At 50.4% G+C, this 14,600-nt stretch overlaps 6 protein-coding genes across 6 annotated transcripts; 5 read left to right on the forward strand and 1 right to left on the reverse strand.

Moving 5' to 3' along the window:
* Nucleotides 1-299: 299 nt before the first annotated feature.
* N7517_001911 (GTPase BMS1) lies at nt 300-4,002 on the forward strand (the record flags this gene model as incomplete). The annotated part of the gene is made up of 3 exons (XM_056719641.1): nt 300-357; nt 434-504; nt 562-4,002. The coding sequence occupies 3 exons, from the start codon at nt 300-302 to the stop codon at nt 4,000-4,002; spliced, it is 3,570 nt and encodes a 1,189-aa protein (XP_056583776.1).
* Nucleotides 4,003-4,626: 624 nt separating this feature from the next.
* On the forward strand, nt 4,627-5,124 carry N7517_001912 (uncharacterized protein; the record flags this gene model as incomplete). The annotated part of the gene is made up of 3 exons (XM_056719642.1): nt 4,627-4,778; nt 4,831-4,958; nt 5,009-5,124. 3 exons carry the CDS (start codon nt 4,627-4,629, stop codon nt 5,122-5,124), a joined length of 396 nt encoding a protein of 131 aa, XP_056583777.1.
* Nucleotides 5,125-6,058: 934 nt separating this feature from the next.
* On the forward strand, nt 6,059-7,737 carry N7517_001913 (uncharacterized protein; the record flags this gene model as incomplete). Its single annotated transcript, XM_056719643.1, has 2 exons — nt 6,059-6,778; nt 6,832-7,737. 2 exons carry the CDS (start codon nt 6,059-6,061, stop codon nt 7,735-7,737), a joined length of 1,626 nt encoding a protein of 541 aa, XP_056583778.1.
* A 278-nt stretch (nt 7,738-8,015) lies between these two features.
* Nucleotides 8,016-10,019, reverse strand: N7517_001914 (MFS transporter; the record flags this gene model as incomplete). The annotated part of the gene is made up of 7 exons (XM_056719644.1): nt 8,016-8,030; nt 8,083-8,160; nt 8,218-8,312; nt 8,391-8,849; nt 8,925-9,356; nt 9,420-9,497; nt 9,557-10,019. The coding sequence occupies 7 exons, from the start codon at nt 10,017-10,019 to the stop codon at nt 8,016-8,018; spliced, it is 1,620 nt and encodes a 539-aa protein (XP_056583779.1).
* Nucleotides 10,020-10,989: 970 nt separating this feature from the next.
* On the forward strand, nt 10,990-13,173 carry N7517_001915 (transcription factor domain-containing protein; the record flags this gene model as incomplete). Its single annotated transcript, XM_056719645.1, has 1 exon — nt 10,990-13,173. The coding sequence occupies one exon, from the start codon at nt 10,990-10,992 to the stop codon at nt 13,171-13,173; it is 2,184 nt and encodes a 727-aa protein (XP_056583780.1).
* A 520-nt stretch (nt 13,174-13,693) lies between these two features.
* N7517_001916 (O-methyltransferase) lies at nt 13,694-14,483 on the forward strand (the record flags this gene model as incomplete). The annotated part of the gene is made up of 2 exons (XM_056719646.1): nt 13,694-14,171; nt 14,299-14,483. 2 exons carry the CDS (start codon nt 13,694-13,696, stop codon nt 14,481-14,483), a joined length of 663 nt encoding a protein of 220 aa, XP_056583781.1.
* Between the last annotated feature and the right edge of the window lie 117 nt (nt 14,484-14,600).

A 14,600-nucleotide genomic window follows, 5' to 3' on the forward strand; every position in this document is an offset into this window, starting at 1 on the left:
ACTCAAGTAAAGCTCAAGCAGCGGGGTCTCTGGTGTCTCATGGCTCGAAGTGGAGCCAAATGGCCGGCCCGGTGGAGGATAAGAATGTCTGCCTCAGGCCAAAGCTAAAGAAATGTTTTATGCCTTAGGCCATGAGGCATCTGATATCCTGACTAAGGGTTATCCACTCCGCTTTGGCAAAAAAATAATTACTGTTAATTTTCTAGCCGTTGGGGAAAGTCCTCTACATTGCGCTTGCCTTTCTTTCTTTTGATAAAAGCAGTGGATCTGTTGAGGTAATATACCTCTTTACAGATATCATGGAGCAGCAGGCCAACAGGGCGCATCGCCCTGCCAAAGAGAAGAAGAAATTTGACGGTACGGCGAGACCACTCTGATAAAACTGCAAACTTTGTGCTTCCGAGCCCAGGCTGACAATGATTCTTCTTTACAGGTGCTAATCCGAAAGCATTCGTCACCTCAAGACCTGGAAAACTCAATAAGCAGGCTGCGCGATCGCATGATGTATGTATATGGAATTTTCTGTTGGCCAATTGATGCTGACCTGGACTTCTCCTCTAGGTCAGAGAAAAGAGGCTCCATGTCCCCCTCGTGGATCGTATGCCCGAGGAGGCCCCGCCCGTCGTTGTCGCCATCGTTGGACCCCCGGGAGTTGGCAAGACCACTCTACTCAAGTCTCTGATCCGCCGCTACACCAAGCAAACCCTCAGCTCCCCGCAAGGCCCGTTGACCGTTGTTACAACCAAGCGCAAGCGTCTCACCTTCATCGAATGCCCATCCGACTCTCTTGCAGCTGCGATCGATGTTTCCAAGATCGCAGATATTGTGCTCCTCATGATTGACGGAAACTTTGGATTCGAGATGGAGACCATGGAATTTTTGAACGCCTTACAGACGTCTGGTATGCCGGGTAACGTCTTCGGTATTCTTACCCATCTTGATCAATTCAAGAAACATAGCACCCTGAAGGACGCGAAGAAGCGCCTGAAGCACCGTTTCTGGAGTGAGCTATACGCTGGCGCAAAGCTCTTTTACTTGTCCGGTGTTATCAACGGCCGTTACCCCGATCGTGAAGTGCACAACCTTTCCCGATTCTTGTCCGTCATGAAAAATCCTCGTCCGCTCGTGTGGCGCAACTCGCACCCTTACGCGCTTGCAGATCGCTTCTTGGACATTACACCACCTACTCAGATCGAGGAGAACGCGAAGTGTGATCGCACAGTCGCGCTCTACGGTTACCTGCGTGGCACTAACTTCCCCTCACATGGCGCCCGAGTCCATGTTCCTGGTGTTGGTGATCTGACAGTTGCGAACATTGAGGGCTTGCCCGATCCATGCCCAACTCCCTACATGGACCAGCAGATCGCCAAAGCAACTGGAAAATCGAACAGGCGCAAGCTTGGCGAGCACCAGAAGCTGCTCTTCGCTCCTATGTCTGATGTCGGTGGTGTTCTGGTCGACAAGGATGCAGTTTACATCGATATCAAGACCAACACCTTTGACCGGGACTCGGATGAGGATTCGGACGATGAGGAACGCCGAGGTCTTGGCGAGCACCTTGTTGTTGGCCTTCAAGGCGAGCGCAAGATGCTGGGTGAGGCTGATCAGGGTGTTCGTCTCTTCCGTGGCGGCGAGGCCCTCGATAAAGCGGATGACGAGGAGACAGGCCGTAAGGATCAACGCCGCGCCCGCGTGGCCGTACCCGAACCAGATGACTTAGTTATTCCCGAAGGGTCCGATAGCGAAGAGGAGATCCTCGAAGATATTAACGAGGATGATGTGACAGATGATGAAGGCGAACTCGAAATGTCTGCACCCACAGACTTTGGAGCCCGTTTTAAGGCCAAACAGAACGGAAATGACGACGGAGAAGCAGAAGACATGGCTTTCGCTGACAGTGATTCTGACCTGGGCTCCATCTCTTCAGTTTCAGACCAGGAACTCGAGAGCGGCGATGAAGATGAGGATGAGGATGAGGATGAGGATGAGGATCAGGATGAGGATGATGAAGAAGATGAGGAGGGCAATGTTCGATGGAAGGAGAACATGCTCGCCAATGCCAAGTCTCTTCACGGAAAACGCCCTCCTTTCCGAGTCAGTGACCTGTCAAGAATGATGTACGACGAGTCGATCACCCCACTTGATGTCGTGAAGCAATGGCGCGGCGAAGATTCCGACGATGAGGAGGACGACGAAGATAGGACCGCTGACGACGAAGGCGAGGACTTCTTCAAAAAGACAAACAACGAAAAAGAAGACCAAGCCGACTTCCGTGCCGTTCCAGAGTACGACTACGATGAGCTGGAGCGGAAGTGGCGGGACGAGGAGTTGCTCGAATTAATCAAACTCCGCTTCATCACTGGCAAACTGTCCGGTGGTGGCTCAGATGATGAGGATGAAGATATGGACGAGGATGAGGATGAAGATGAGGGCGACGGTGACTACGAAGACTTGGAATCTGGCGAAGTTTTCAATGGCATCAAGGAAGATGGCGACGAAGACGAGGAAGAGGAAGGTGACGATGAGCCTGAAAAGGCTGCCGATCTGGAAGCCGAGCGTGAGCGAAACGCCAAAAAGAAGGAAGAACTAAAGCTACGTTTCGAAGAAGAGGACCGCGAAGGCTTTGGAAAGGTTCAGGACGGGACGCACGATGGTATCGATGGCCAGTTCGGCGAAGACGATTGGTATGATCTGCAGAAAGCCAAGTTGCAAAAGCAGGCAGATATCAACCGCGCCGAATTCGAGACACTCGACCCTGCCTCGCGCGCCCGGGCTGAAGGTTACAAAGCCGGCACCTACGCACGAATCGTCCTCGAGAACGTACCTTACGAGTTTGTCTCCAAGTTCAACCCTCGCTTCCCTGTCATCGTTGGTGGTCTCGCACCTACTGAAGACCGATTCGGCTACGTTCAGATCCGGATCAAGAGACATCGCTGGCACAAGAAGATTCTCAAGACCAACGATCCATTGATCTTCTCGCTTGGTTGGCGACGTTTCCAGACCATGCCTATTTACAGCACCTCCGACAGTCGGACGCGAAACCGCATGCTTAAGTACACACCCGAGCATATGCACTGCTTCGCTACCTTCTACGGTCCTCTTGTCGCCCCCAATACTGGTTTCTTATGTGTGAACTCGTTCTCGAACAAGAACCCTGGTTTCCGCATTGCCGCCACTGGTGTTGTCCAGAGCGTGGATGAGCACACAGAGATTGTCAAGAAGCTCAAACTCACTGGTCACCCTTACAAGATCTTCAAGAACACTGCCTTCATCAAGGATATGTTCACCTCTGGGCTAGAAATTGCCAAGTTCGAAGGTGCATCCATCAAGACTGTCTCCGGTATTCGCGGTCAGATCAAGCGTGCGCTATCCAAACCCGACGGCTGTTTCCGTGCTACATTCGAAGACAAGATCTTGATGAGTGACATTGTCTTCCTGCGCGCTTGGTACCCCATCAAGCCGCACCGCTACTATAATCCTGTGACCAACTTGTTGGATCAAGTCGAAGGTGAAAAGGGTGATAACGGATGGCAAGGCATGCGCTTGACTGGTGAAGTCCGTCACGCTCAGGGCATCGCCACCCCCCAAATCAAAGACTCAACTTACAAGCCCATTGAAAGACAAGAACGTCACTTCAACCCGCTCCGTGTGCCAAGACAGCTGGCCGCCGAGCTCCCCTTCAAGTCGCAGATCACCAAGATGAGGGGCCACAAGGAGCCGACCTACATGCAGAAGCGTGCCGTTGTCCTCGGAGGCGAGGAAAAGAAGGCCCGTGACCTCATGCAGAAGCTCACTACCATGCGCAACGAGAAGCAGGCCAAGCGATCCGCCAAGCAGGAGGAGCGCCGCAAGGTCTACCGCGCTAAGGTGGCCGATGGCCTGGAGAAGAAGGCCGAGCGCGAGAAGAGAGAGCGCAATGATTACTGGCGCAAGGAGGGCAAGAAGCGCAAGAACCCGGATGAAGACTCTGGTGGCCGTGGACGCGGCAAGAAGCGCAAGTGATCTATTCTTTGTTCTTGGACATGTCTTAATCTACTTGGGTCTTTTGCATAGATGGCGTTTGGACCTAAAACTTGTACCTACATTATGTTGGATGTTTATTTATATCAAAACTATTTCAGGAATGCAATACTGTTTGCCCAGGATCTTTTCTTCCTCCCATATCGTCTATACTATGTTTCCTTTCCATACTATGTTTCCTTTCCATATTATGGGCGATACTGCTTATCGCCGTCATACTGGTCTCCGATGCCAGAAGTAGAATCTCTGACTCGAATCAAAGTTGGAGCGTGTGAAAGCACCCGCCGGTTCCCAAAGCAGGAAAATTCTATAGTAAACCTAGGATTTGAATTGTTCATATGACTAGGTGTAGCTTAGTAGGTGATAAAGTATGGAATATTCCTTCTTCCATCGTCGGACACAAACCCTAACTCACAAAGCTTCATTTCCATAACAAGCTGAGTAGCACTCGCAGTCCTGTCTATATGATCCTTACGAATTCCCACTGTCCTCGATTTCCAATTATCCAACTACATCTATCTTCCATCAAGCTCCATCAAGTCTTGGTCTCCATTCATCGATAAAACATCTTAACATCTTTCCCAAACATCAAACAATTAGAAAGACATGGCTCCTATCCCAGGTTTTGCCAACGACAACACGCTGTCTCCTCGGGCTAACAGTAACCACGAGGTTGACATGGAGAGAGAATTATTCCTCATGAAGCTTCTCTTCGGGATGATCATCGCTGCAATCGTCGTGTTCTTGGGGTACTTGTCGTAAGTCCGCCATCCACCCAACAATAATAGAAACTACTAATGGCTGTATTAGCTACCTTCAGCTGAAGCCCCCGTACAAGGAACTATGGAAGCCCAAGCTTAAGCCCAAGCTTGAAGACTGCAGGGAGAAGTATGAGGGGTGGAAGAAGAAGATGGCCTGGAATGGCCCCAAAGAACCAAGCAAGTTGATACTTGATCCCCTCAGCCTTTGATACTAACGTTCCTTCTAGAGGCGCCAGAGCCTGCTCACGTGGCTCGCCATGTTTCTCAGGCTCCGGAGGTCAAGCCGATCGTTCGTGATTTGACTCCGGAGTATATGAGGATGTCAACAGCGGCCATGGTTTAGGGGAGGTGTGTCTGGCTCAGTGCCGGAAGAGGTATCAAAGGCCTGCCAGGCTGATGCCTGTATTTGATACGGAGGAAAGGGGTTCTTGTTTCTTGTTTCTTTTTCTCTTTTGTTTTTTTCTTTTGTTCTTTCTCTCAGCTTATTCTTACTGTCCGCTGAGTTGTAACTTGACTCTGTCGTCATTAGAGTTGAGTCATTTCGGAGTATAGTTCCTGTATCTCTTATCATTAATGAGAACTCCAAATTTGATACTATTACTTTCTTGACTTGTATGTAGTCTCTCGTGGATCTTGTATGCTTGGAAGTATAGCGCAATCGGACACAAGTCCACCAAGTCCACTCACAACCATCTTCAACCATCTTCATCTCCAAATGACCTTATACTGATAGTTTAAGAATAATCTTCTTCATAAACTCATTGAATCAGATGAAATCGGTCTAGTACCATCCACGTGACCGCGCCTCACACGCGTGTTCCACCAGTAACCCTTACCTCTACCAACTACTCAGCGGTTTTTCTTTTGGTGCTAGCATATTGTGGCGCATCTATATTCAAAATAGTTCTTACTGCATTCTTTTGTTCAAATCCCTGTCGGGCCCTTCATCCGGGGTCAGAATCACGGAGAAACTCATTTGCCGCCTCGTGCTGTCGCAACCCTTGCGCGCGTGCTGGTCGATCGCCACTCGATCGGGCAGATGCTCCTGGTTCCCACAGTACTCCCACGCGTCTTATTGAGATCTCGACTGTTAGTTGCATCTAAATCACTTGGTATCAAACATTCCCGGCTCCGAGTCTCGATGTGGTGACTCGAAACAGGGCATGCGTGTTGAGATCGTGCGGCCGCGTAAACTCGCGATTAAAGCTAGCTCGCGCGTATTTGCCGATTGTCACTATCCCAGCATCTTTTAATATTCCACATCCTCACCCTTGACCATGAATGACGGTCGCGATGCTATGTCTAATCGCGGGGTGCTCCATGCGGAGGCCAGTGCGAACACCCACTCTATGAACAACGCGACGTCTCCCGTGCCTCACAAACCAATGCCTTCGGCCGATACCCAAACCACACAATTGCCGCAACCATTGTCACTACAAATAGATGGCTTGAACGCTGTTACCGTCGCTCACGGCGACGGTAACCCGAACCCAGCCTATATCGAATCATCGGAGCGCGGCAGCAATACGTCGGGCGATGGCCGACGACTAGACCTTTCCGCTAGCACCGTCACAGACTCTCTTTCCAGCCTTCCTTTATCCTCGACCAATGGTAATAGCCAGTCGACAGAGTTCGGTAACTCTCATACATTGAATGGACAGACACCGGTACCGTGGGTGGATCGGGAGTTATTGGAATCCCAACTCGCCCCGCACATGCAGCCGGTGAATGGAGGCGCCTCAATAGATCGATGGCAACCCTCATTGTCGCCGATCAAAGCCGGCAATGTTGCAATATCACCGCCGCCATCGCCAAAACATTCGCGTACAAGGTCGAACTTTGATGCTCGCTTGGCCCCCAGCCAGAAACGAACAGCAGCTGGCGACTTCAAATCTACTTTAGACCCACCCACAACTCACAGTGCCGACGCGAATGGAGCTGCACGACGACGTTCGAAGAGCACAGGCTCGCCAGCTTATGGGAGTAGGATTGCACAGGTAACGCGCCCACCCGCCCACTCAAGAGTCTATAGCTCATTTGTATTACCCAGTTGTCGATCCATATCCGTACACGTCTGTCATACGCGGCCGCCAAAGTAGAACAGGCCCGACAGTCGCGTGAAGCTACCCCACAAACCGCACTGCGAACACACAACAGCGCGTCGCCATTGAGTCCGTCGGCACCAAGTAACGCCGCATCATTACCGGCAGGAAACTCCACGCGTTTTTCGCCAGATTTCCAAACATCTTCCAACGGAAACTCCCATCATTTCCCGGGCCATAACCGCTCGCGATCAGCATTCTCATCTAACCAATTCCTTCCAATTCCCAAGCTAGCACCGCCTGTGGATATCATCTCATCAAATGGTCATAACCAGCGCCGTCGACCGAACCCTAACGCAGTCACCAAACCCTCAGACCACACCCCCATCTCCCGCCACCGGCGCCATCATTCACATCAAGAGAACGGACTCACCCGACCACTCAACGGCCAAGCAGTTCTAGGACCAGAGACGCCCTCGCTCTCATCATCTTACACAAACGCACCAACATCCACACCGAATGGCTTCTATAGACCCCGCACCCACTCCGAAAACACACTCATGGAGCAAGACGCCATCGAAACCCTGATGTTCATGTCCAGCCCCGAGAACACGGGGTATCGTTTCAGCCCCCGCCCGCTACAAGCAGCGAGCACGCAAAGCAGCCTGAACGAGTCGATCAACGCTTCCAGCAATGGAGCTCACCACAATGGAAGCCAGGGCTCCCAAAGTTCCGAGTCGCACAAAGGTCGTGGGCCCGGGAGAAAACCAGGGCTGGAAGCTCATGCCGGCGATGATATAGATCGCCTTTTGGATCAAATGGATAGTGATAGCGAGGATGAGGGTCGGTATGCATCGTATCGTCTTGGGATTAATGGGGCACATCCATTTAGAGGGCATCGGCGCCCGAGGTAATTGCATTTATTCTAAGATTCCAGGATTTTGCATGGGGCACATGGTGGGATCATGACATGTACATCGCTTTAGCATTGTGGGGGTTTTTTTGTAATTGCTGGCTCAGATCATAGGAAGCGTACGGTTGGTATGACTTCAATTCATTTGCTGTGATGAAGATCGGGCCCTGTAATAGTTGATAATATGCATGTCGTTGGCTCTAAGTGATCCTCCACCCTAAAATACTATGATTAAATTACTTTTTGTCGTGATCGTAGTTTGCATACACTGTACATCATTTAATGTGCGAGTTCCTATCATTCCATTAGTTTCGAACAGACTATATCAATGGAGGTCACCACTTACACTTGCGAGCTTGCTCCTAGCTCGAATCTTGGGTCCGTACAAGGCCAGCACCCAGGGGACCAGAGTCAAAGCAGCGCCCTATTTTAATCCAGTCAGTCGATTTGCTTCTTTGGAATGAAAATTGCCACAACTTACAAGTCCTCCCAATAGACTTGATGCCTCTGGATAACCAAGGTTGGTGAACATGGCATTCGTAACCAATGGAAAGATACCACCGAGCAAGTTCCGGCCTAATGAGCAAGATATCAGCAAATATCCCAACGCATATCCAGGTCTTCATTAAGATAATGACCCAAGGGAAAACTTACAACAAGACTGCGCCGCAATCGCCGAACTCGCATACCGATGATAAGTATCAGCGAGGTAATTAAACGTAGCTAGATAAATAGAAAAGATGCCCATAGTAGCACAGCCAACGGCCATAGCAGGCACTATCCAATGAACGGATGGAAAAGAACTCCATCCAAACCAGAACAGGCCAATAGGCAGAAGCACAGACTCAATGCAAACGAAATACAGTCTGCCCTCAGGGGAAGTAGAATGTTTCCCGAAGCGCATGGCGATGCGTTCTTGGTAGATGCTGATGACTGTGATAAGGATGACACCGACGCACATTGAGGTGAAGACGGCACCGGTTTGCTCGATTGTGAAGTTGTGGTTTGTGCGGAAAATGAGTGGCACTGAGCTGAATTGGAGGTAGAGAACTGCCCAGCTGAAGGAGACCCATAGGGAGAAGAAGAAGACTACTGGTTCGGTGAGGAGCATGTCTGGATTGGGGTGTTAGCTTGTTTTCTTTTTCTTTTCATCTTTGGGAATGGTTAATTGGGTTGAAATAGACTTACGGAATGGCCTGTACAGCGAGATCTGGATCATGGTTGCGATCGATGCTCGTTGCTCGTCGCTCTTGACTTTCCATCTGATTCGACGAATGCATTTTTCTTCAGACTCTTCGCTCGACAGAATCACACCGTGATGACCTGCTTCTTCGAGTTGCTCGTAGTACTGGTTCAACTTTGCGGCTTTGCGACTCAGCAGGACGCTGCCGCGCGTTTCTTTGAAGAAGAAGTAGATGACGATGACAAATACGGCAGACACAATTGCGTGCGAGTAGAACACCCAGCGCCATGTGGTGCGGGTAATGATTGCGCCTGAGATCAGCGGTGCCAGGCCAGTACCGAACAATGCAGATCCTGAGAAGAGGGCCATGGGCGTGTTACGGTCTTGGGCGTGATAGATGTCGCTGATTACGCCGCCAACCATGGTGGAGAATGTTGCTGTAAAGGTCAAGTCAATATCTATAGAGGATGAATGGGAACAACGTGGCAGGGTATACATACATCCACCCACACCCTGGAAGAAACGAGCTACAAGCAATCCAGCAAAGGATTGCGTGCCTCCACAGCCAATTAAACTAGCTATTGACATACCAAGTTAGCATATGCCAAGTGAGGATTGTGAAGTGCGGTATACATACCAACGAAGAGAATCCCACTGGCGATAAAGATCGGTCTCCGTCCATTAATCTCAGAAAATGGAGCTAGCACCATCGGCGCCAGAGCAAACCCACAACAGAAAAGCGTGATGCTCAGATTGTACACGACGGTACTGATCCCCCATAGTTTAGTCAGTTCCTCCGATGCAGGGCTGACTTCACCGGCGGCATAACCTGCTAGGGCAGTCACGCCGCAGGCGATATAAGTCATCATCGACTTGCGCCATTTTGGCCAGAGAAATGGAGATGTGTATTTCTCCAGACTAGGCGGTTCCGGTGGTGATGACTGAGCGGGACCGGGAGGTAAAGTAATGTAAGGCGTCGGTAGGGGCGTTTCTAGCTCTAGATATCGGAATTCGATATCTTGAGAGCTGCGTAGAGACTCGGGGGTCTCCTCGCGCTTTTCCATGGCTGATATAAGTGACTCGGGCGTTGTAGATGCCATGTAGTGAGTCAGGATGGCAAGATTTTTCTAGGTTTTGACGGACATTTGGTTGTTTATAGGCTAAGCATCAAGGGCGTGGAGTCGCCCGAAAAAAAATTGGAGAACGGTTCAAAGCCCGAGACATTATTAATCTCCCCAATTAGATCTATATCCTAATTTGGAGTATGTTGGTCTCTAAAGCCCTTAAGTGAATGCTAGTTCTTATGCCCTTAGATGTCTATTAATGGCTTGGGGAGAATCCAAAGTACAAAGTCGGGTGGAACTGATAATGGACATGATACGTGGGGGACCTGCTTGGCGTCGGAGTCATATATCCACAATACCGCCTGCTGAATCTGTCCTAGCTCTATCTCACTTTTTTTGAAGGATTTTCACTTCATATCAATTAATTATAAGCAAAAGACTCGGTTGCTCTTAAAACTAGAGTGAAAACAAGTAAAATAAGAGATTTAAAGTGTAACATTCATAATTCATAAATAATACGGGGTATACTTCTCCGCATAACTGCTGGTGTTTAGTGGAAATTTCCCCAATTTGGGGGGATTTGGGGATCGGGGAGTTTGGATTGATTCGGTAGAGTTGATTAACAATCAATATAGAAACGGATATGTCAAGTGCATGGCTGTGCAGGGAGCAGGATGAATTCCAATTTCGACCTGGTGTACGTGTGTTGTACATGTAGGCAAGGAACCTTAGGCAATATGGCATAGTCAAACCGGAGTTGCGCTACAATCCCCCGAGATATCTCACACACTCCACATGCCCACTCTCAATGTTGACTAGCAAGCCTTATCAATGTCACCGATGCCCGAGGGCATTTGCTCGTCTAGAACATCTTCAAAGACACGATCGCTCACGTATGTCTTTGAGACCTTGAATCGAATACCCCGTACCCCGTCTAATACCCCCACAGATACCAAAGAGAAACCGTTTGTTTGTGTTCAATGTCCCAAGGCCTTTACACGCAAGTATGATACATAATCCAACATTTCAAGTCGATATATCAGATACTTACAGATCTAGGGATCTGTTGGCCCGTCATGAGCGTCTCTCTCACAACCCTGATGCCAGTCCAGCCAGCAATCAGACACAGACGCCCTCCCCCGCAAATCCCCCCACCCAGGACGGGTTAGATTCATTGGCATCTGCAGTCACAAACCACACCCAATCTAATCGCAGCGCATTACAGGGACCCGATGGCCATTTCCCAGCATTATCACCGGCCGTGCATCGCCCGATGCTGGGTGCTCAATTGGCCACAGACACTCCCTCTGTAGGACCCAGTACCCCATCTCCAGTCCCGGATTTTGGATATGCTTTAAGTGGCTTTGGACCAGGATCCTATCATGGTCATGACTTTACCTCATTTTTGGATAGCGTCCCGTTGCCAAATCATCCGTTCTCGCCGGCTTATCAGCCACTCCCACTATTCCCACCGTTGAACTTCTCTACGGCTCTGGACTATGATCGATCTTCTGATAGAGGGACTTTGACTGAAACTACTCCTTCGACTCCTTCGAGTTCTGTACTTCCCCGACATGGCACTCAGTTGCCCTCGCTCCAGCCGGAGGGATATCACATCTCTCCTAAGGCGCGCCAGCCCACGGGATTCGTACCGGTCACGGCTCAATGTCGAGACAAGCTCTTGGATATGCTATCGGACTATGCCAATGTGGTCCCAGATTCATCGCTACCATCTCGACACGCGCTATCCCGATGTTTGACCGGGTATGTAACCGGTTTCCATGATCACTACCCCATTGTGCATATCCCGACCCTCAATGTAGACTCGATGACACTACCGCTCTTCCTATCGATGGCGGCGTTGGGTGCACGGTATTGCCGTGAGCCAGACACTAGCATGCGTCTCTATCAAATTGCCAAACCAGTGACTTTGGAACATGTTCGCCGGGTCTTCCAGTCCGGCAAGCTGCCCACAGTCAACGCGGCCGACGATATCGATACCTTAGAAACCGTGCAAGCTTTGTTGTATCTGACCTCAGTGTCGATGTGGTTTATTAACAATCCCCCATACCACGAGGCGCTGTCGCTCCGCAGTCTAATGGAAATGCTCATCCGACAAGGAGGACTCAACCGGCTACCCGAGCATGACGGGACATGGACTAGCTGGATACGACGGGAAAGGGTAAAGCGCACCAAACTAATTGTTCTCTGTTTCTTTAACATCCACACCATCGTCTTCGATGTCCCACCAGTGATTCTCACAGAAGATTTCACAGTCGAATTACCCTGCACCGAAAAGGAATGGCAAGCCTCGCGCGCAGACCTCTGGCAGGCAGAGCGCATGAACAGTCCCGGCGAACCAAAGTTCCAAGACGCCCTTTCCGCCCTATTCGGGCCAACCGACAATGTAGAGCGATTCTCCTCGCTCGGCGGCTACGTGCTAATCCACGCGATCCTACAAGACATCTGGCTAATGACGAAAGCGGGCCGACTACCCGTGTCACGACGGAACCGCTTCACTTCATCGTCAATGACATCGACACCAGAGCTTGTTCACGTCGAACAAGCCCTAGAACGCTGGTGTCAGTGCTGGGAGCGCAATCAAGAATCCTCGGTCGACCCACTCAGTCCGAACGGACCTCTATCCTTCACATCAGCAGCCCTGCTTCGACTAGCCTACATCCGACTCAACGCAGACTGCGGCTCAGCCCGCCAACTGCAAACATGGGACCCCGTCCAGATCGCAACAAGTCTCCGTGAAAACCTCTCCGTCCAACGCGGCGATCGTCTCACGCGCGCAGCGCTCCACTGCGCACATGCCCTTAGCACACCCGTCAAGCTCGGCATTGGATTTGTTGCCCATTCGCAGGTGGCGCTGTGGTCGAATCAGCATGCTTTGTGCTCCCTGGAGTGCGCGGTGCTGTTGGCTAAATGGCTTGAGGCGATTACAGTGCCAGATCCGGAACCGCGGCTGACGGAGCAGGAGACTCGGTTGCGAGATTTCGTGCTCGAGATGGTTATGGAGGTGCAGCATGGTGTTTCAAGGGAGTGGTTGCTCGCTATTAATACCCGTCTCAGTGCTGCGGTTACCCGGTTGTGGGCGCGGCTGTTTACAGCAGATTATATCTGGGAAATGGTTTCTTTGATTGGGAGGTCTTTGAATAGCTATGCGGACTTGCTAGAGCAATAGAATCTGTTGCTATATATAGAGTTCTCATGGTGTTATTCTGGTTCCAATGTTAGGGCTAGTTTAGGGCAATCGACGGCAATAATAGTCGTTATAGTAGCCCCCTCGGTATTTCCAGCTGCCGGATCAGGCCAGGGCTGCATTTGAATCATATTTCTCATGTCGGTTAGACTCGGCACTTACTCTGTCTTCGTCCTGGCCCCTCTGACCCCAATTTCCCATAGGGCGTACATATGCATATCGTACGGACTTTGCACAAGACTCCCCGATGACTCACTGAATATCAATTTGGTCCTGAATATCGGAGCTGAGGGAACTTTTGACGTGATATCCTCCATCTATTTACATTTCCCCTTTTCCCCAATCATTATGCCTGATGCCTGTTTGCTCAGGCCCTCCTAGCTGACTGAGATCAGACTTCGTTAGTCCATTCATTTATACAGTTCTCCTTCTCTTCCTTCTCCTCTCCCTAGTAACCCAAGACATACTCCCTACCATCAAATAACCAACAAAGCAATCCAAGATGTCCCCATCGCCCCTCACAGCATCCCCAGAAATCCTAACCCTCCTACAAAACCTCCACGCCAAATCCCTAACCCAAGAATCAACCGTGGACTGGAAAAGCCTACCGGAACAATGCAGTGCCGAGTTCGACTCTATCATGCTGGACAAGTTCATCGCCCTTGACCAAGATAAGTGCGAACTTGTTTACCATATCCTGCGCAGCATCAACGCAAAGACAGTCGTCGAGGCCGGTACCAGCTTCGGCGTCAGCACCATCTATCTAGCGCTTGCCGTTGCAGAGAATGCGAAGCGTGTTGGCGCTACCGCTAAGCCGCGAGTCATCGCCACAGAGAAGGAAGAGTCCAAGGCTAGACTGGCCAGGGCGCATTGGGCGAGTGCGGGCAAGAACGTTGAAGATGTGATTGATCTTCGTGTTGGGGATTTGCGTGAGACGCTTACTTCGGATTTGGGGACGGTGGATTTCTTGTTGTTGGATAGTAAGTGGTGTCTTTCTTGGGTACCATGAGATATGGATACATATCTGCTCAGTGTATTCCGTACATGGCTGTTGTTTGATATCCGATTGATGTCTACTCGGGAGAGTATACTAACCAACACTCCTAGTCTGGACGCCTCTCGCCCTCCCTGCGCTGAAGCTCGTCCAGCCGCACTTCCGGCCTGGGGCGGTGATCGTCGCTGATAATACGGTCAAGGCGGCTGATAAGTATCAGGAGCTCTTTGCGTATGTTGATGCCGAGGGCAGTGGATTCCGGCGGGTGACGATGCCGTATGAGGGGGGTTGGATATGATTGTTTATCAGTAGATGTAGTTCCTTGAAGTATTCATAGCAGTATGCTATCGAAGATCAATTCGTGCACCCCATGAGCAATAGTATTTCAACATACTTCGTTCTGTTTGATAGGCCA

The sequence above is a fragment of the Penicillium concentricum genome (genome assembly GCF_028827145.1).
Source record: "Penicillium concentricum strain IBT 3081 chromosome Unknown utg000001l_segment0_segment0, whole genome shotgun sequence".
Lineage (NCBI taxonomy): Eukaryota > Fungi > Ascomycota > Eurotiomycetes > Eurotiales > Aspergillaceae > Penicillium > Penicillium concentricum.